We start from the raw sequence: 22233 nt of genomic DNA on the forward strand, positions 1-22233 counted from the left end.
GCCAATTAAAACCGTAGTAATCAATGCATGCATATGTCTAAAATGTGTAATTTTTAATGTATCTATGCATGGCATGTGTATCTCTCGTTGCAAATGGCAGATACGGCCAACAAAACGACGTGACGTCATAACGAAATAGAAAGGAACTATATATGATGACGTCATTGGAACAAAAATAATATGTCACATTCAGATTCCGACGGGAGAGAACATATAACAGGAAAGACATGTACGGGTTTTTTTTTTTAACTGTCTGTCTTTGGCAGAAAGGATGGACAGATGGAGGGATAAAGAGAGGGAGGAAGGTTGTTTCTATGAATCTTATGACGTGTTCTGGCAGTTAAACGTATATGTTAGCGCCCATTTAGTGGCATAATAACAAGAGAATTTGGGTTATCTGTATTTCGATCTGTCGTGTTAAAATGAGAACACAGACCTACTGAATATCACAATAGCAATTACCGCGTGTAATAGTCCGATGGTCATATACAGTAGTTTATTATATTGATATCAATTTCATTCTCATTCATCTTGATCTCTAGCGCACAGTGTTGATCCATCATAGCTATACTTCATAGTGGAATTCTATATATGAATATTATTACTTTGGAATTCGTTTGGATATTTTTACATTGACATTTATGTCAGTATGCTTACGTTAGAATCTGTATGATCTAATTATTGATAATATGCATGCATTGCTATTCATATGAATATGCTTATTTTGCAATTTATACAGTAGTGAAATTAAATCAATTTGATCGGTGTATCACATGTACACCTCAATGAATATTTGCATAATTTACGTTATAATATAATACAATGTAAATCGACATTTTAATTTATATGCTACAATTTAACAATTCAATTCACACGAATAGGATATAATGTGACATTTAAAATCATATGAAATTGATATAAATATAATACAATGTAATATTTCAACCCGCACAAATATGCTTTAATGTGACATTTCAATTCATAAGAAATATGCTTTAATGTGACATTTCAATTCATAAGAAATATGATACAATGTGAAATTTTAATTCATATGAAATATGCTACAATGTGACATTTCAATATAACAATATTTAGTCCATGCACAAATGTTTCGTAAGACAAAGATGTCTATGCGAATATGTATATCCACTTAACACCGCGATTCAAAATTACCTTTAATACATGTAGGCCTAAAGAAAGTATTACTTTGTACATGCACTTTGTGGGAAAACATTGTTGCTAAATCTTATTTTATATTATACCACACAGATTGCACATGTCCATCTTTTTAAAGTGAGAAAAGAAGTCTAGACGGACATAAAGGTCAATTTCTTTCCGGCTGTTAATTTCGTCTTAAGGCTGAGATCACCAAGTCAAATTTAACAGCACACGAGTACACCCAGTTCAACTGTATTGCTCAAATAAATGTGAATAGGGAATGCCCTCACAAACTAAGGTCTCTAGTTCGTTATAAGTGATATAATAAACGATCCCTCTGTTCCCCAAACCATACACTTCGCCGTGTTGGGTATGTGTATGCGCCCCCTTAACGCTTGGTCTGTTCCGTGCTCAGCCCGGTAGATTTACACAGCGTGAATAGCGTTGTATGTAAATAGTGTAGCGACGTATATGTCCGCTGAATATTTCGGCATGTTTTCCTTACGTGATAGACATATATACCGGTAGTCTACAAGCATATATAGGACCATGTCATTCAAGTCGCGCTGAATTGTCCCAGAACTCAGATGAATTTAGCCCTTACGTCATAAACATTGTATACTCCTCCCCCAAACTCGACTAGTCCGCTTCACGTGCCAGCGGTGGACTGGAGTACGTTGTATACCCTCCAACAGAGACTGTGTCGCGGTGTACGAGTCAGCCCGATTGCGAGCTTTCCACAGCTTCAGGGGCTAATCCAGGAATGGATTGATTCTGTGTCAATGTGTTGTTTGTACTTCTAACATAATCATGATCATTTGATTAGGATTTAATCATATTTTGAGGAGAATCGATTACGATATACGACTGGGAAACATTCCGAATCAACACAGGTGAAAAATCGCCGTGTTTGGCAGACGACACATAAACCCGGCACGTGAAGTGGGGATCCCACACTCTACTTTCTCTTCGCGTTTTATATTCGGAGGAAAATTTGCTCCGTTAGATATTTTTTCTTCAGGTCTTTGGCGAAGAGGGTAGACACAATGCGGATTTTACCCAAATGTGTGGTGCTCATTCTCTCTGTTGTGTTAGCGACGGTGGAATCCCAACCAGGTAAGTGATCATATTTATAATATATCATATGTATACCTGGGACCTAATATATGTATTTCAAGGTGTCGTATCGTCTGCTTAATTATATTATACCTGCTTCTTTACGTATTTCTCCACTCCCATTCATTCATACTCAACACAGTTTGTAAACCCTATATCACTAGTGTACTAGAACTGTGTATAGGACCTTCAGACATACCGTGTTATACCTGTGTATGTTACCTGTGTGCACAGGTAGGTCCCCTTTACCGAGGCTCTGGGGTAGGGTTGTGCCGACCCATCAAGCTAATTAATCGCTTTTATTTAGAACGGACGGGACGTTATATAGATGAAGATTCAACAGCCCTTTGGCAATCTGATAAGTTACGCAAACTTTGTATATATATAGAGAGAGAGATCTACAAAGAGAGTGTAAAGCAAGATTATAGATAAATAAAGGTACATATATACAGAAATCAACATCTCCAGACAGTCTGGCTTGAATTCATTATCCTTCTACAGATGTGTACAAATTGATAAGTTATGTCAAGAAAGCATGTTTTTGTTTACTACAAAACATTTAAATCGGTGCTGGAGGCAGAAACTGATAAAACTTATCAGTGATGGGTTAATACAACTTTTGGAATTGGGGAAGGGAGGAGATGTACAATGTTAGGCAAGTCATCCATGTTCCTTTGAGTGTGTAGCATGTCTATCACGATACACTCTCGAGAGTGTATGGTCTGTCAAGGTTTCATTTGAGTCCCAGCCGTGCCAGTTGCAATTTTCTGATGTCATTTAAATTTATTCCTGACAAAATTTCTATCTAATCCATCTATAGCTCTGGTAGTGTGCCAGGTTGAATATTTATTGTCATCCCTTTCCCCATGGCAGTCCTATATTACATTAAAACTTAGCCATGATGTAATCATGAATGTCCAATAAACTGCCTCAATTCGTTTTTGCCACTTATTCAACATTTTTCGTTTAATATTCATAACTTGATGCTAGTGAATCTTCGTGAGATTTCGACTGGACCGATGTCTGACTCTATTATATAATTTTTCTTAACATTCTTTTGTCATTTTTTAAGTCAAAGACAAAATTGTTGAAGTTCTTATAGCTGAAACTTGCTAAACTCATCTATCCAATGTTCCAGTTTTCTGTATTTAGAAATGAAAGTGTTTGTATGTTTTATTTTCATTCCCAAACGGTGAAAACCAGAGATTTATTCCCCCGAATTCATGCTTTTTGTATGCAATATATTTTCCCAAAGTCACAAGGCACAAGTCCCTTTAGAAAGAAGATAAAAAAAAATCACTGAAAACTTGCAGAGGGAGGGTGTGTGTTTATGCAGTCAAATATGGTTTACATACTGTACTAGCAAAATAATCCTTTAACATCACAGCCCAGTGGTTGTGACAAACTGACCTAGACTATAGTTATAATCTGTGATGTCCTAAATGCCATAGGGCAGTTATTATTAAGTTGGATTTTACACCAGTATACAGGTATATATGGAATTTACCGTATTCACTCAAAAAAAATCTTCCAGTGTACATGCAACAATATTAGAAATAATATATATATATATATAGTAGATAATAAATAAATAAGTCCTTGCGAAGGAAAATATAGAATAAAAACATAATGTTTTCAGATCGTCCGCTAGGCCTCTCTGCCTTCTACTGTGGGCTTCTTCAGGCGGATTCTATATATAAGCTTATTAGCTCTTTTGGATAATCTGGATGTACCGTAATGAGCCTCTTAAAAAGTTGACTGAACTACATTATTAAAAGTTAATTAACTGAGTCACTCTGTAGAGTATTGGGAAATATGGAATGTACCGTATCCATGCAAACGATAGCCTAGTGTTACATATCTTACAACATGGGTTAGTCAGGATTTGATGGTTGATCTGGAACCTACTGTAGTCTCTGTGTGAAGCTGTATTTTATATACCGAATGTATATTGCTAGAGTTTCTTTTTCATGTAATTTATAGCCCATTCCTTTTCATTTTTGTTAATTCATTCACCCCTGTAGACACATTTGAACTCTTCCAAATCAAAAGTTGGAAAAGTTCATTATGAAATTTCAGGGGTGAATGAGTTAATATACAGTTTTTAAGGATCCTTTGTTTGAAGTCCCCGCAAGATATATTTTTAATTGCTTATATCTTTCTCTATGGTAAAATAAATGCACAACAAACCCAAGGAGCCTTAGAAAAATCTATTCATTTTCAATAAACGTGATCAAATATATCAAAAGTTTCCTCGATTGTGACGATCTAAATGGCCTCCCTGAAATTGAAGACCTTGTCAGAATGGTATGTTAAATTGCATAATGACTGATGTCTGAGAACTACGGAATCATTGGTCTAAATGTGTCTCGCATAGTAAATATGTGACCTGGGGAAAATGACTGTCCAATTAGTTTATGAATGTACCTGTGTGTAGTTGTGTAATAAAGTACACAGAGGAAAAGTAATAACTGCAGGCTACTTCGCCTAAACTGATTGAATTTGTAGTTTACTAAGATAATTTATATATCATATCATTCATTAAATTTGTGCACAACAAGTAACAATTGGTAATTGTGTCTGTAATCTACTTACAGATCTGTCAATGAATTCTTTAAAATTCAACCTACGCTACCTCTTGTGTGGTATTTTGAAATATGACAACATCGACGGTCTACAATATTAAATATATTCGTATACAGAGGTATATGAACACATTGAAATAAGAACTTAATTTCAAGGATGGAGAAAAATACTTGACACAGTTTATTACTTATTGTAATTTAATTCTTATTTATGGACATTTTTTCTCTCTCATTTTTTTGTCCAATGTGTTGTGAAGTAGACGAGTCACATCCGAGGCTTTACACCATTACGCTAGCTCATATATACCATAACTCATAGTCCACTCCAAAAGCCTAAAAAATGGCATTGAGGAATGATGCTGGTTATGCTGAGATGTAATACTTTGAATTAAACTTAACCCTTTCACCACTTTAGACTATAATGGACTCATCCATATCAATGCATGGTAGAGTCTACGAGAGTTACATAGGGGTGAAAGGGTTAAAGTGGTACAATTCTGTTATTGTTACTAAATATCTGTGGTGAGGGGAAATAGTTCAGCCTTCAGCGGGCAAAGTGTCAATCCCAGGGATTTGATCATGATTGCAGGACCTCTTGATTATAAAACACGAAATTTATCCGCTGGACTTGCAGCATCATTTTTGTAGTATAAATACGTGTATTGTTTTTAACCAAATTAAGAAAAGTTGAAAAAAAGTTCTTACTCTTGCAGACTATGATTGTCTTTGTATTGTAGGGAAACTGGACTGGTAGCTAAATTAGTAGAGCGTCCGTCTAGAGTTTGGAGGGTTCCGGGATCGAATCCTTGTCTGGCCATTGCATTTTAGAGAAATTAACACAAGTTCGCTGAATAATAACTCCACAGTGACTGTACGTAGTAGAAAAAATAAAACTATTTGAAAGGACATCAGATACATTTGATCAGCGATATGGAGCGTGGATTACAGATTAAAACCAACAATACAATATCATACAAAATTAACGTTCATTATATTCAATATATTTCAACTGAATATCATGAATATAACATAATAAAATAAAATGACTGATCTAACAGGGTGCCTTATTAAGGTAACATGTATACTTACCTCATACAACCCTGAAGACACATTTGAACTCTTCCAATTCAAAGGTTGGACAAGTTTATATGGAACTTCAGGGGTGAATGAACAAACTTGTGCTCATTGAAAAGTTCACCAGTTTACCGGTATTTATGAAATTTCTTAAGTGATTAAAGGAAGTGAAGGAGTGTGAGAATATAATCTGATTTCTCACAGTTTTTGAGCAATTCAGTACATTGCAGTTTTATTTTTACATTAGAATAATATGTTAACGACAAAACGAGCATTTGCAATTTTTTGTAACATGTTAATGAATATATCATGCAATGGTATATAGCTGTGTTGGAGGCTATTACGATAACTTTTAATCTATACATGTCGGTTTGACGTACTTGAGGGATTGCAGGACCGGTCTTTAGAAATTACAACTCAAGAGTGCAGACTTCCAGGTTTATCAGAGAGTATTTAAACAAGATGGGAAATGAATGAGACGAGCGTTTTTCGGTGTTAATAAGCATGCACCTGTGTTTAACATGTTTGAAGTCCCGTTTAAGTAAAAAAGACAAACTTCGACCTTTTCTTTCAGAGGAATGTTGACACTGAGCTGTACGGCATGTTCCAATTGAAAATAGTAAATTTCCCCAGCAGATTTCACAGCAGTATGACGTCTGATTAAATTTCTCTAACAAATTCCAGATATATATGTAATAAATATTTACTCTTTATTAAATTTAATGGGGTTTAAGCGTCTCTTAGGTTGTATATGTTTTTTGTGTAAAATTTGTTACATAAAACTGCTGAGAGTTATCAAGCGCAGAAAGTTTTATAAGGGTGTACCTCAGCTGCAAAAAAAATCAACTGATAAGAGTATTTGACTGCTTAAGTCTATATAACTATTGAGGGCAGATGGCTCTTGTAACCGATTCAATAGAATATGATTTGTTAACTGTTTCTATCAACACATTTGAGGGGTAAAATTTTGGCAGGAATTTTCATTTCTATCTCGTGTTGCTTCTAAAATGCTGATATGAAAGAATATAAAAATAAATTTTGATATGGTTAATAAATTCTGGGAGAATTAAAACATGATGTGAAATAAATGTGTAAATTTATTGTGTACTACCATATTGAAAAAAATAATAACCCAACAGGGAAAGTGTCATACTGTATTTATGAGTCTATAATTGCACTAGCTCTTGCTGTGTATGACCATTGATAAGCCCATGTCTAATAGTAAGCCGTCCTACTTATGTGAAACTATTCACATTCATGTGCTTATATTTTGTGGATATCAGAAACTTGCTTTTTTGGTTGGGACATGAAAGTTGTTCCAAAGATCTAACTTTCAACATGAAAATAATTCTTGTGCGAGATGTTTTACCTTTGCACTGCATTGCATGCATGGTCACGTAATTTTGAAGAACATAATAGAATCTTGGATTTATTAACCCATTCACCCCTGAAATTTCTGAATGAACTATTCCAACCTTTGAATTGGATGAGTTCAAATGTGTCTTCAGGGGTGAATGAGTTAAGCAGATTTTACACTTACATTGTATGTTATTTCCGATACCAAACCCTTTCTGTATTAACAGGTTCAAATAAGGGGATTTGGATGAGGGTTAAATGGTTACCATGGGGTTATAATTAATCTTCGCAGTAATTAAGTATGCAAGGTCATGATGAAGCTTTATCGTAGGTAAATTAAGTTTTTATAAGCAGGTCAATTTTAATTATTAATCAAGTTTAATTCTACCATAGAAATGAAAATTTATTTCTCTTTAAGCTGACTTAATAACACCTTACTTTGTAAATAATCAGTGTGCTTAAGGTCAAATACAGTCATGTTAATTATGTAAAGTGCAAATTTTAAAATGGAAAGAGGAAGTCTAAAATAAAAGGAAAGGACAGGAAAAGGAAGTTAAATGTTGAGAACATGAGATTTAGAGAAGCGCGAAGGTTTTGAGACCTTCAGGGAAAGTAAACCCATAGTAAAAGGTAAAGTCTTGAGAATACAGGCAGCTTTTAACTTTGGTCTTGGTTTTCCCTCGGAGACAGGTATAACTTACCTGGTAATGGTTCTTTGCAGACAGGTATGACTTAACAGATAATATAGTTTTCTGACAGAGACAGCTGTTTGATCAAAAGTTGAGTTACACCTTTAACTTTTGGACAATAACTGTTTGTACATGTATGTAACACAGATAAACATTGTCTGTTGGGAAGTGAACAACTATGCAAGCCTTTGTCCCCTTTATTTAAACTGTTGAGCGACAGTTGCTGTCTGTAAGCCAAAGTAAAGCTAGCAAATTCCATAGAGGTGCAGTCATACATTGATCTGGGGATAGTTTTGGATGGTTGTCATACAGACAGTAGCTGAAAGATTTAGGCAGCACAGCAACTCTATAAGCCCTTCAAAACCAATTTATGTTATATCTATCTGGATTTTTTTATTTTTTTTTGGTTTTAGCAACCTATGTTTATTATCTGTTTTCTAAGGCTAATGGTTAATATATATACATAAGAATTAACCTTCATTTTGACGGCGTATACAGTAGTATGAACGCAGTTTAAAACGAACATATTCTATAGTGCGCGTTAGGAAGAGATGTTAATATAATTGTATAAACAGGGGTGAAAACATTAAGGTGGTTGTGTAACCCAAAATTGAATGATCTCTTGGGTTAAACAAGCGGCATGTCTCCCTCTAAATCTGTCAATAACTGTTGCCTTAATTGCACTCCCCTGGTCCATGGATCTTAATTCATTCACATCTATATATCTAAACTAGACTTTCCCAGTCTTTGATTTGGTAAGGTTTAAATGTGACTTTAGGGGTGCATGGGTTAAGGTTTAGCAAAGCGTCTGTTTTCACCTGATGCTGGCCATGGTGATGCAAGGGGGTTCAGGCTATTAGTTTTGCTGCCTGCTTCAGCGAGGCCTGCATGATGTGGGGTATCACATAAGGACTGCCTGTCTGAACCAGTCAGGGGGGGGGGATTAATTGCAAGTGTACAGCCTTATCTACCTATGTGCTAAGTCTGTGGAGAGACAAACTTCAACTTCATTTACATGCTTGATTAATTTACTAGGTGTGTTTTATGGTAGATTTTCTAGGCTCTATTGTCTTATCAGAGATTTAGGAGTAAATGATGGGAAAATGCTGGTTTAAGGATCCATGTGCCATGTATCGGAGACTTAATCCTAGTCCTGACTTTGTAGGGGAAGAAAGTGTTTTAAGGATGCATGTCTTTTTTTTTTTTTTTTTTTTAAAGAGCCTCTAAAACCTTAACAATAGGGAGGTGTTGTATTTTATTCAAAATATAATATCGATCAAATTTTTATTATGAACAAGTAACATATACATAAGATTGAATCTTGATTGGCTCATTTAAGGGAGCAATATGTCTGTCTCACGGAAATATCTTCAGAATATATATCTGTTGAATGCAACCATGTGGAAGTCCAGTAGCGTCAATTGACAAATTAATCTGTCTTTAGATTAGGATAATCTTCATCTGTCCAATCTGTTTTAAAGACGGGATAGACTTAAACCCATTTATGGGCTTATCATTGGTAAATAGGGGGTAGATAGGGTAAATTTCATCTATCTTAGTTGTGGGTCATGTTAAATGTTATTTCTGTATTTGAAATGAGAAAAGAGTGGTTAACTATTAAACAATTATGAACACTTCAGGCTTTTTCGGTCCTTCCTTAATATTCATTTGAAATTTTAAATGTTTTAGAAAATATCAGATACACGCCCTTAAAGCGCCAAGCATTTCATTTTATGACATAGGTACTTTCTAGTTTCGTGTGATGGTTATAAAAAAAATATTTCTTCTGCTTCTCATTTAGTGTAGAGTTTCATTGTCTAGAAATTACCAGCAGGCATTCGCTAGGTATACTCACCTCTATAAAAACAGTGTCCTGGATTTGTTAAGGTTTCATTTGAAGCAATATATGTTTCAGTAAGTCATGACCTGTCCGTATAAATTTATACAATATACATCCCTAAGCAAATCTTTATAGATTCCTCGGCCGATTAATCTAGGATTTTACTCGACCAATAGGTTTAGGTGGGGTTTAACATTGTTATAGACTTACAGTACATAGTCAAGGAGATTATAGCAGGTCTTAGTTATTACAGAGAGAGCAATGGACCAAAAGAAGTCAAAAGTTAGCCAACACTCTTATATATATATACATATTATCTATATCTACCGAGCACACTGTACATCAATTTAAATGAATTTGTGTTAATTTACATACATTATATACCGGAGGCTCCTGCCTGTACATACAGCCCTATAATTAGCATGTTTTATGCATGAGTGCAGCGTTTCTTGCAGGCTTTTGTCGACGGCAAAAATTACATGTATTTGCTTCAAGGATTAAAGCCTAACATTTAATGCACCATGCAATGCATTCTCAATTTACTACAATGTTGAACAATCTTGTTATTTTGTATAAATAAAAAGTTAATGCACCGTGCAGTGTAAGCTTCATTTATAACAATGTTGTACATTCTCGTTACTTTGTATAAACAATGTCGCAATGTTTACGTCAAAGCCCAGGTAAACACAGGTCATCGAAGCCCAGGTAAACACAGGTCATCGTTACATGCACATGCACTGCATGCTGTGTTCGTTTGTTTTGCTATTTTCTTATCCCTTTGATCACTGCTTGTGAAACATGCATACTTTAGGATCGTAAAAAAGGTATATAAAAATCAGTAACCGGTTGTTTAGATCGAGGGAAATCGTAACATCCTAATTCAGAAATGATAGCCGTACATGTATGTTTAATCCCCCTTGCAAAAACAGAACAATGTTACATTTAAAAGGAGTTTTTGGTGTTCGTGACAAAACATTGGAGATAAACAAGTTGTACAAGTATTCAATTATCTGTTAACTTTCATGACCAAATAAGGACCTTTCTCCAGATACCTAAAATGTTCTTAAGGTAGGGAGCTCGAGTCCCTGAGTGCTTGTGTTATTACTATGTCTTGCAACTACAAAAAATGACAAAATAAATTGTAGAGGTTTCCTGTAATTTCAAACTCACACTGTTGAGGTTTAACTCATCTACCCTTGAAGACACAATTGAACTCTTCCAATTCAAAGGTTGGAATAGTTCACTATAAAATTTCAGGGGTGAATGAGTTAAGTAGCAGAGTCTCCATATTTTGGAAGGGAACTCTCAATGTTTTATCCATATTTTTAAATGCAAACTTTACCAGTACAGTTGTGTTTCTGTGCTAAGCACTGACTGTTTTCGCAAACATTTTCATCGGTTCAAAAAAGACGGCAATAGAAACAACACTTATTGGCAGAATGCATAGCCTAACCATTGATAAAACTTGCTAACATGAAGAATTGAAGATCCTTAAAAAACATGACAATTATTGACCAGTCAGAGCTGTCTGCGCAGAAGTGATTCTGTTCTGTTTAAACATATATACAGACCAGCATTAACTAACTCATTCACCCCTGAGATTTTATAATGAACTATTGCAACCGTTGAATTGGGAGAGTTCAAATGAGTGTTCAGGGGTGAATGAGTTAAAACAACGTAAGGAATTAACATGAAATATTTGGCTTTCTGGTTGACTATTTTTTCCCTATTTCTTCTTTATTGTAAAATATGAGAGGGTGACGAGTATTGGGGGAACTTAATTTAACTCATTCACCACTGAATCTTTATAATGCACTAATCCAACCTACGAATTGGAAGAGTTCAAATGTGTCTTCAGAGGTGAATGAGTTAAAGAAGGAAGACACAATTGATTTAGTGTTTTATCTTGAAATAAATAAGTATGAATACAATGAAATTTTATTTCAAAATATTTCCAAGACTAAATTATTTAGCCTACACATACATTACTTATTAGATATGAACTCATTTGTTGATGTCTAAGTAGGGATCTTAGGAAGATGTCTCATCGCTATGCGACGCCTCGAAATAAGCAGTAAATAAGCAATATGTCTGTGCGAATATGTTGAATCATTACAAAGCCCTAATTGACTCCGGGTCAAGGGGATGCTTGCAACTAACCTGAAAAAAGTGTGGGAAAGGAAGAGGGCCCTTGAACAAATTAAGATAGCGGTTGATACCTGGACACACTAGGTACTTGTAGTACTAGTGGGATAACAACATGCCCAAACATCACTTAATTGGCCACATTTGTACTACTGTATTACCGCACAGTGGACCCAGTAGGTCCATGTGTAATTGAGAAATTTTCTCTCAAGTGGGCAACCGGATCAAGAATGTTCAAGTACATTTTGACTTCACATTCTTAAAATTTCTGTTTCTAGACCTACGTTGCTGTTCATTGTGACAGAATGATTACCAGTATGAATAAAAAATATAAAGCAATACAGTAATTGAAGAGACGCTAAAACAAAAGAAAAGCCAACATAATTGCCTAGTCAGTGAAAAAACCTAAAAATTATAACATCAAATTAATTGGTTACTTTTCTTGAAAAGAAACGAAATAAATATTCAGTGTGGGTATCTAGTGCAATGCATTGAAAATTCAAGGGTGAATGAGTTCAAGTTGGTTCACCAATAAATATTTGGGTCCAATTTGTTCCAAGTGTTGTCAGTTTAGTTAATCATTAAGGAATCATTTTTAAATGTGATTTTTGATAAGTTTCTATAACAAATTACATATATTTTGATGTCTTCTGTCTAAAAGATAGCAGTGTGAATTCCTATACAGTAAATTTTAGTTTTGAACTTCATTATTTTGTACATAAACTATATAGGAAGTTTGCGATAAGTTATCATTAAGTTGAGCAAACTCTTAAAAAGAGTATTACATGCATTTGTCACTTGTTTGTACACGATATATTCATCTTCTCTTTCTGCATATATTGTCGCAAAAATAACAGGATAATGTTAATTACACATACATTTGGCGCTATGTAATTTATAACTCAAGTACACTATAGTTCTAGTGGTAATCCTTTGTTGATTTTTTAAATTCTGAAATAGTTGTTTTAAGCCCTTTTCCCTCATTGGTTATACATGTTATTAGGGCTGTAATGGTAGGATAAAGGATGTCTTTTTAGTTTTATGACCACACATATCACTCAACCTAATGGAGGCAGCATTAGCTTATGTAATAGTTAATTGCTGTGCAGAATGGGCAGGGCTAGTTTAGAGCTGCTAACAGTCTCTGACAGTGTTGTCTGCATTGAAGCTGGAGAAATTACGGTGTAGATATTGCCTATCAATCAAATGCTACACATGTTGTCCAACTCGGACACAAAATATTAATCAAAATTGCATACTTTCTGGTATCTTTTTCCATCTTTTCTGTCGGAATCCAAATTGCTTCCTTGTGTTACTGTCATAAAATATTATAGATACATTTTGATCATTGTGGCATTCAAAGCGTTCAGAATTATTGACCGTGTGTCCCAGCAACAACAAATGCTATTAACTCATTTACCCCTGAAGACACATTTGAACTCTTCCAGATCAAAGGTTGGAATAGTTCATTATGAAATTTCAGTGGTGAATGAGTTATTAGTCTTTGATTTTTCTCCCAGATAAGAAAAGAACTGTTGCTGTTATAGACAGAAATGGAACAAAAGATATGATGCAAGTTAACATATAAATAAATGACAGATCGTATCATGACTTGGAAATCTCATTGTGTCGGGACTGAAGTATCAATCTAATTATTGTCAATTTTGTATGATTTTGAACTACAAACCACAAATGACTGGAACTAGATCACATACGTTACGTACAGTGTTTGAATATATGGCCGTTTATAAATATAGAATATCAGAGTTTTCCAGATTTTTGAAATGCCTGTTATAGAAAATATTATCAGACTTTTGATGATAGACTGTTCAGGTTTTGAAATCATCGAAAGTTGATCTTTATGTTAAAGTAAGCTCAGCTTGTCGGTCAATTTTAAAAAATAACTTCAGAAAAGGCACTCATGTCTTTGGTAGATTTTTAAAATTATATTTAACCCCAACTGATTTCAGCATATGTAAGAAAGCAACTAAAACCCCTCTTTTGGAAGTCAAGGTAATTTCTGCTAATTGATAATATTTTGTCTTAATTTCATCTTCAACTTTGTGTGAGCTTGTTGGAAATCAATGAGTATTTTCTGCTAATTGATAATATTTCGTCTTTATTTCTAATTGCATGAACAGCATATGCATGTATGTTGTAATATTTTACAATGTGTATGTTGTAGTATTTTGTCTTAATTTCTAATTGAACGACGTGTATGTGTGTAATATTTGTCTTAATTTCTAATTGAACGACGTGTATGTGTGTAATATTTGTCTTAATTTCTAATTGAACGACGTGTATGTGTGTAATATTTGTCTTAATTTCTAATTGAACGACGTGTATGTGTGTAATATTTGTCTTAATTTCTAATTGAACGACGTGTATGTGTGTAATATTTGTCTTAATTTCTAATTGAACGACGTGTATGTGTGTAATATTTGTCTTAATTTCTAATTGAACGACGTGTATGTGTGTAATATTTGTCTTAATTTCTAATTGAACGACGTGTATGTGTGTAATATTTGTCTTAATTTCTAATTGAACGACGTGTATGTGTGTAATATTTGTCTTAATTTCTAATTGAACGACGTGTATGTGTGTAATATTTGTCTTAATTTCTAATTGAACGACGTGTATGTGTGTAATATTTGTCTTAATTTCTAATTGAACGACGTGTATGTGTGTAATATTTGTCTTAATTTCTAATTGAACGACGTGTATGTGTGTAATATTTGTCTTAATTTCTAATTGAACGACGTGTATGTGTGTAATATTTGTCTTAATTTCTAATTGAACGACGTGTATGTGTGTAATATTTGTCTTAATTTCTAATTGAACGACGTGTATGTGTGTAATATTTGTCTTAATTTCTAATTGAACGACGTGTATGTGTGTAATATTTGTCTTAATTTCTAATTGAACGACGTGTATGTGTGTAATATTTGTCTCAATTTCTAATTGAACGATGTGTACGTTGTAATGTTTTGTCTTAATTTCGTACTGAACCACGTGACTGTTTGAACCGAGGCGATATATGTACCGCGGCGAGTTCACAGCTCATTGTTTCCTCCTATGTAAGTCACTGTCAAGGAATACACTCGCATTGTCCCAGCTATAACTGTCATTTGTGGTGTGAACCGCCGCACGCTTGTATCCATTACAGACTTTTAACTCGGCTCTTTCAAAGTTTCTTTAGGTCAGAAAAATCCAACAATGACACTGACGAACACCATGTCAACTGACTAGTCCACACATAAATGTTCAATGTCACGCTCCGTTCGACACGTCAATCATGCCATTGTGTTACCTTGATTCTATTGTTTTGTTGTTAATCAGTTTCAACAGGTGAAATAATGAAATGAATTAAGAGCTCACTATAAATACCCCCAATCGCTTGAGGGTATCGTATGAAGATATATACATAGATTTATATATGTGAGGACCGAGTCGTTTCGAACAAAGGGTTCAATTTCACCAGCATGATCTGTATGTACGTATGTTATCTTACGATCAACTTTATGACAGGTATATATGGTTTGGTATGTGCTCATGGTTGTAGGTGTTTGCTTGACAGGTTGAAGTCAATGTTTGTTCTGAATGTCTGCACCTTTGCAGGTGTTTCTGAAAAGGTAACAATTTGACGGTGCATTGCATGAGAGCTTTGTGTCCATCTCCGCTCTTCTCCCATAGACAAAGACGTCAACTCCAGCCTGCCATAAATCAAGGCGATATTCCACAGTTTTCAAAATTCATTTGTTGATTGATGTATTATCACTGGCTTAATCACATGCAGTGTTATTTGGTCTAAATACATGAATAGCAACATTTTTACAATGTTTGGTTTGCTTCACGGAATCTTTGCTGAAAATATTATCAATATTATTCCTAGAAGGAGGGCCTGCTTGAATTAGGATTCAAAATGGTGACCTTCTACAGATACGAATTGTACAGATGACTGTATTTTTCTAAACGCTGAAGAGTAAAGAAGTAAAAAACCTTGTATTTTGTATCGTAGTTTTAAGCTTGCCTGCCTGTCGGTGTAATGTTTTACCGGTGTGTTGAGAAATGTAGGTCAAAGCATAATTTTGCCTTGTTATATGATTAATGGATTTTTGTACTCTTTATAGGTCAATTTGTCTGACTAATTATAATAAATAGATTGTTACTCTCATAATAGAACCTAGGATAAGCTTTCGTGTAAATTATGGGAACATACAGAAATAAACGCTGTCTGATCTTTTAACTGTTTTAAATGTCTTTGAATATATCATTAAATCCTTTTTACAATGAAACACTTATACATTTACAGAGAAAAAAACTCATTCATTGGTATCAAGAAAAATTTGGAACAATTTCTTAAACTATATAATAATTGGTAAATGTTGTTCCAAGGATTTAGTATTTATAATGAAACTGCAATGAAACTCGAGACAAGTATAGAGAACAGAGCGCACATTTGTACAGAGATACAAGCTTTATTAATTACGGATATTTTTTTAAGACAGAGTGTCTAATTGGCTCAAATGCATAATTTAAATTACATCTTTAACGATTCTACAGAATCGTCCTAAGACACGTATAGATATATTTGTAATTTTTGAAAAAATAGATTGAATAAATTTGATTTGAAAATTTGATTTAATGACATTTAAAGCTGACCAAGTTTTAAAAACACTGAACAGAGCTGTGAAAATTAGGCAGATGGTGTGGTAGCAAGTGAAGCGATTAATAACATTAATTTATGACACTCTAGAGACTAAGTGAACGTGTGGACGTTTATCCCCAGAAATATTTATGGGTTATGGGTGTCAATTTTGTGAAATTCAAAACTGTTTCTTTGGCATTAACAAAAGGTCGACAGATAAATTGCAATAGCTTTAAAGCAGCTTAGGGCCCTTTAGAGGTTGTTAAATTCTCCTTTAGGACAAATGATAGAAATCAGAGATTGGATACATTTTGAGTATTTCATGGAGGGTTACAGCTTAATTGAACCGGCTGTATTAAAGAAAATCTTATAGACTGATGATTATTTCTGTATAGACTGGCTACCACGCAGCATCTAATTTTGTATGAAGAATTTCTCAACTGCATTTAAACCACTAGCTTATCGCCCCCTAGTTTAGGATTTAGAATCGGACATCCAAGTGATCAAAATTATTTCAGTTCATTTTTTTCTAAATAACTCAATATTCTAGAGACGGGGGGGGGGGGGGCAGGGCAGGGCAGTACAATTTCGGTAATAAAAGCCTTAATACTATCAGATACAATTGTATATGTGTATACAACTGTCTGGACCGTTCAGTGTCCAAGTAATGGTAGAGTAGACAGAATGAAAGGGTGATTTTTTATTCACGATAGTGTATATTTATCACATATAATCACTAATTAATTACGGCAGAGATTAGGTGGCTGAATAGCTTTCTTATCTAGAAGTTTCCTATGCGACCTTATCTTCACTCCTTGGAAACTAATTCCAGTATATCTCCACCAAATTCACTTCTATTGACATTGTATATATTTATACAGCTAATACTTGCTATGGTCTATAAAACTAACAGATTATGAAGCTACAATTACCGAGGATATCAATATATCAATTTGAGTGGGGGAGGGTGGTTGGTATAGTGGGAGGGCATTGGAGTAGGGTAGAGTTGGGGGGGGGAGTGGAATTTTAAGTTAGTAATTAATGGAGAATGGATAGGGGTGAGAAGATTTGCTGGTATGTTGGATGTGACTAGGGTTAATCACTTAAGATAAGACTTTTCTACATTCTAATTTATTGGTATACTTAGTTGCTTAACCAAGGTTGACCTACAGTGTGTTTCTGTTGCTTGAACTACGTATTTAAACTGGCCATTGAATTAAAAGAAATTTTCTGGGTCAACTGCTAATTGGGCAATTGAATTCATGGAAGTTGCAGATTTAACAGTACATGAAGCATAGAATTGAAACACAAGAATTTCGAAACTCTCTCATTATCACATAAACAATTGCATTGCTAGGTATATTTGCATGCTATATCTGGTGTCCAGGAGGAATACCTGGTACAAATCTTTAGTATATTTAATGCACCTCCCTGCTTTTGCCCTGACTTTGTTGCACAGGGAGTTAGTCCTCCTTCAGCCATGTTATAGTCTGACAACTAGGACAACTGCTGCAGACTAACTCCTACAGATGCTGTTAGAAGGTTGCTTTTTTAAAATTCCACTTGTTTTGTGTTCGTATAATACAGTCAAAAGTCTCGAATTTTGGGAATTGGGGATATAGCTTCTGGTTCCCCTCAATTGGCCCTTTTTCCCTTTAAGCTTTGCCTTGGGAAGAATATTTTGTTACTTTATCTCTCAAGCATATACTTCAACTATTCTCTAGTATGCTAGATATTGGTCAGCTGAGGTTGATGGCCTTCTAGAGAAAAGGTCACTGTACAATTAATCATCTGAAGATCAGATTTAAGATCAGATCCTGGTCAGGGCTTTTTTTTACATGAATTACTGTATGTTAATAAACCCTGTCAAGGGCTAGGAGTAAATCTGCAACCCTATCTGAAGGTTTGCCTGGAATGCATTACAGTGGGTAGTGGCTATGATACCCTATAAGTGTTGGTAGGTCTCACTATTCTTTGTGACTAATAAGCTATCTCATGGTATTTGAGAACACACATTTATCTTACTAAACATGGGGATATATATATTCTTTAACAAAACACCCACTCAGCTTGTTTTTTGGGGGAGATTTTCACTTTCATTACATTTCTTTATTTTTGGCAGAATAAATCATTTACGTGACAGATACATATGTATACACAAGGGAACACCGTGCATAACAATAAAAGTGGAGAAATGTGGTCTGTTTTACAGGGGAGTAGTGAAAGGCAGAAATAATTAGGAAAACCTTCCTTGCTCTTCATCTCGGAATTCCAGCATCTGACACATTGTATGAGAGTTTTTAGGTTATCTGTGGTATGCTAGCCAGTCTTCAGATATGGTATGTCCAGGATGTCAGGGGTCGTTTAGGGATACTGACCCGTGATCAATCATAAATCTAGATTTTGTTACCATGGTAGCCACAGTAAATGACCATTAGAATGACATTTCTGATTGTCCAGCTGACGTCTCTAAAGGGCTGGTCAAGTGATCAAATTCCTCCCATGTGCCCCATGACTGAAGATGAAACTCGTGAGAAAGCATTAAACCCTGTAGTAAAATGCATTTTGTGACTGTGATATCCAGTATGTTTTAAGAACCTGGTGTTCACTAGATCAATTCATAATAAAACCCTGTTATTTCAGACAAATAATTCTGTATACTTAGTATGCTTAGCTCGTAGTGGGTGCAATTAAAAACACATCTTGTCTTATTCACCGTGTGCAAGTAGCGTCCCAGCCCTGGAAGATATATCACAGTTTTAATGTTCCGTGGTAGTTAGTGATATTCCCCCCTCAGCTGGTTACATCCTACATGATAAATACTAAAACGTACCTTTTGCACCCAGCGACAGAAAGTCCATGATACTGTGAAGTAGAAGCAGGTCTACATCCAGACTTGACCTGGCTTTTCGTTTAAAGAGAACATCTTTTGTTTCACCTTGATGGAGATTTGATGAAGAAATTACGGCCAAACCAGTATCAACCCATTCACCCCTAAAGTCACATTTAAACCTTACCAAATCAATGACTGGGCAAGTCCAGTTTAAATATGTAGGGGTGAATTAGTTAAGAAACCACCCTCAGGAAGTCACAAAAGTGGTCTCTTATTGGAACAGGTGTTCTCTTAATCCAGGTTCACAGGAGACCAGCTAGCTCAATTAGTGAGGGCGCCATCTATAGATCGGAGGTCCCAGGTTTGAATCCCAACATAGCTGTTGTGTTTTTCCTTTCCTGTTGTATAAATCAAAATGGAGTCTGACTGACCATTTTATTGTGTGTCATTAGTTATTGGCTGTACGGAAAAAAAATGATCGTCTACTTATTAACCCTACGTATAGCAAGGCAACAGATTTTCTTAAATGCTGTCAAGACAAGGTCCAAAGACAGGGACAAGGTCCAAAGACGGGGACAAGGTCCAAAGATGGGGACAAGGTCCAAAGACAGGGGACAAAAGGTCCAAGACAGGGACAAGGTCCAAAGACGGGGACAAGGTCCAAAGACGGGGACAAGGTCCAAAGATGGGCACAAGGTCCAAAGACGGGGGACAAGGTCCAAAGACAGGGGACAGAAGGTCCAAAGACGGGGACAAGGCCCAAAGACGGGGACAAGGTCCAAAGACAGGGGACAGAAGGTCCAAAGACGGGGACAAGGCCCAAAGACGGGGACAAGGTCCAAAGATGGGGACAAGGGCCAAAGACGGGGGACAAGGTCCAAAGACGGGGACAAGGTCCAAAGACAGGGGACAAGGTCCAAAGACAGGGGACAAGGTCCAAAGACGGGGACAAGGTCCAAAGACAGGGGACAAGGTCCAAAGATGGGGACAAGGTCCAAAGACGGGGGACAAGGTCCAAAGACAGGGGACAGAAGGTCCAAAGACGGGGACAAGAGGACATTCGAAAAAACTGTTTCTACATGCAGCATTATAAACTGAATATCAGAAAAAACTCTTTTGGTCTGTGCGTAGTCAAAATATGGAACAATCTCCCAGAACAAGTAATCTCGGCAAACAGTAAATTATTCCAAAAACAGATTAGATAAGCATTGGGAAGATCAAGAACTTTTATATAATTATAAGTCTGAAATTCTATAGAAATTTGAACTGTTGTCACAATTGATTTATTTGATCCTGTACCGGTAATAAACTTAACTTAATCCTGTTGGATACAATGTTTTACCTGTATTACAACCTCAGTTAGTGACATTCTCTGAAAACTATCTAACTTTGGTAATGTTATTAGATTTGATGGAGTGCTTGTCAAAAAAGTGCCGTCATGGCAGGAAACATGCAAAAGAATTAAAACAGTAACAGGAAACACAGTCTTTAGAAATTTTGCCTTCCATAGATACACCTGTAATCAACTTGGTGGCTATTTCTTGTACAAATGCAACTGGGAGGTGGATGCAATATTTAAACAGTTTCAAATGTTTTATTTGTTTAGGATAGAAATGAATTGAAAGGATTGACAAGATTATATGTTATTCGAATCTGTTTCATATGGAGTGTTATTCTGAATACACAATGCTGTCTTGCCGATCTGTAATACAAATTCAAAAGTTCTTTTGTGCATGTAGCTAGGTGTACATTGGAAGTTGGCAAATGAAATTTTGCAAGCTTGCCATTTTTATCAATGACATTTGTAATGTGTATTTTTTATGTTAGATTCAATAAGTTCAACAGAAATCAAGCGATAAAATGAATTTGATAAATGCCAGGTGTATGTGTCCCTATAGGGATATCAGTCTTGATATCAATGAAAATGAGATCTGAATCACAACCTTTCCGGTAACACTGCCAAATCACCTCCGGGCATGCAACAAATTTAACACTAAACGAGGCGGTTAAATAATGTATCGTACCATACGGCCATATCCAGTTTGTTTGACGTATTTACACCTGCCCATATCAAGTCACACACAAATTAATGTTTTAATATTGCAGATAAAATCTCCAGTTTAGTCGGAAAGGAAAACGTTAATTGAATTTTGAGCTTGTTTTATTCCATATAACATGGAAAGGCCAGACAATCTATTTCAAGGCTTTATATAATAGATAGTTTTTTAAATACATCAGTAATCCTGTACTCGGAGGTGTCCATATAGATGATTGAAAGCCATAGGAAACATCCAGATCAATTTGACTTCTTTGAAATTCTGTATAGTTTTTGATACAAACGAAGTTAGTCACTTTGGTTAGGCAAAGTTATGCGACAAAAAATATTTTCTGGCTATTCAATTCCCATATAATCATTGTAACATGAAAAGAAATACAACAGTTAGACCAAACGATTCTAACCGGGCCTTCTAACCTCTAATATAAACTTTATTTATTTTACAACAATTATGAAACAAGTTTTTACAACTTATACAAATCACTCTTGTTGGCCCGGAAGTCTTTCTGTGGGAGAAACCAGAGTACCCAGAGAAAACCCACGTGGTCGGACAAACTGGTGACCCTATATACCTTTTCACGCCCAATCGGGGAATCAAACCCTGGCCGCCTTTGTGAAAGGCAACCCTTACTTCTAAAATATGACAGTTAGACCAAAAGATTCTAACCCGGTCCTCTAACTTCTAAAATATGACAGTTTGACCAAAAGATTCTAACCCGGTCCTCTAACTTCT

The 22233-nt window shown here is 35.4% G+C and overlaps 1 protein-coding gene across 1 annotated transcript in view; it reads left to right on the top strand.

Moving 5' to 3' along the window:
- The first annotated feature begins 1534 nt into the window (after positions 1-1534).
- The window catches only part of LOC110449248 (collagen alpha-1(I) chain-like), a 131607-nt gene continuing 110908 nt past the window's right edge, over positions 1535-22233 (top strand). The window contains exon 1 of the mRNA XM_021495994.1: positions 1535-2274. Within this exon, the coding sequence (XP_021351669.1) occupies positions 2205-2274 (70 nt within the window). The 5' untranslated portion in view covers positions 1535-2204. The remainder of the gene's footprint in view (positions 2275-22233) is intronic.

This window comes from Mizuhopecten yessoensis, unplaced genomic scaffold, assembly GCF_002113885.1.
Source record: "Mizuhopecten yessoensis strain PY_sf001 unplaced genomic scaffold, ASM211388v2 scaffold4537, whole genome shotgun sequence".
NCBI classification, from domain to species: Eukaryota; Metazoa; Mollusca; class Bivalvia; order Pectinida; family Pectinidae; genus Mizuhopecten; species Mizuhopecten yessoensis.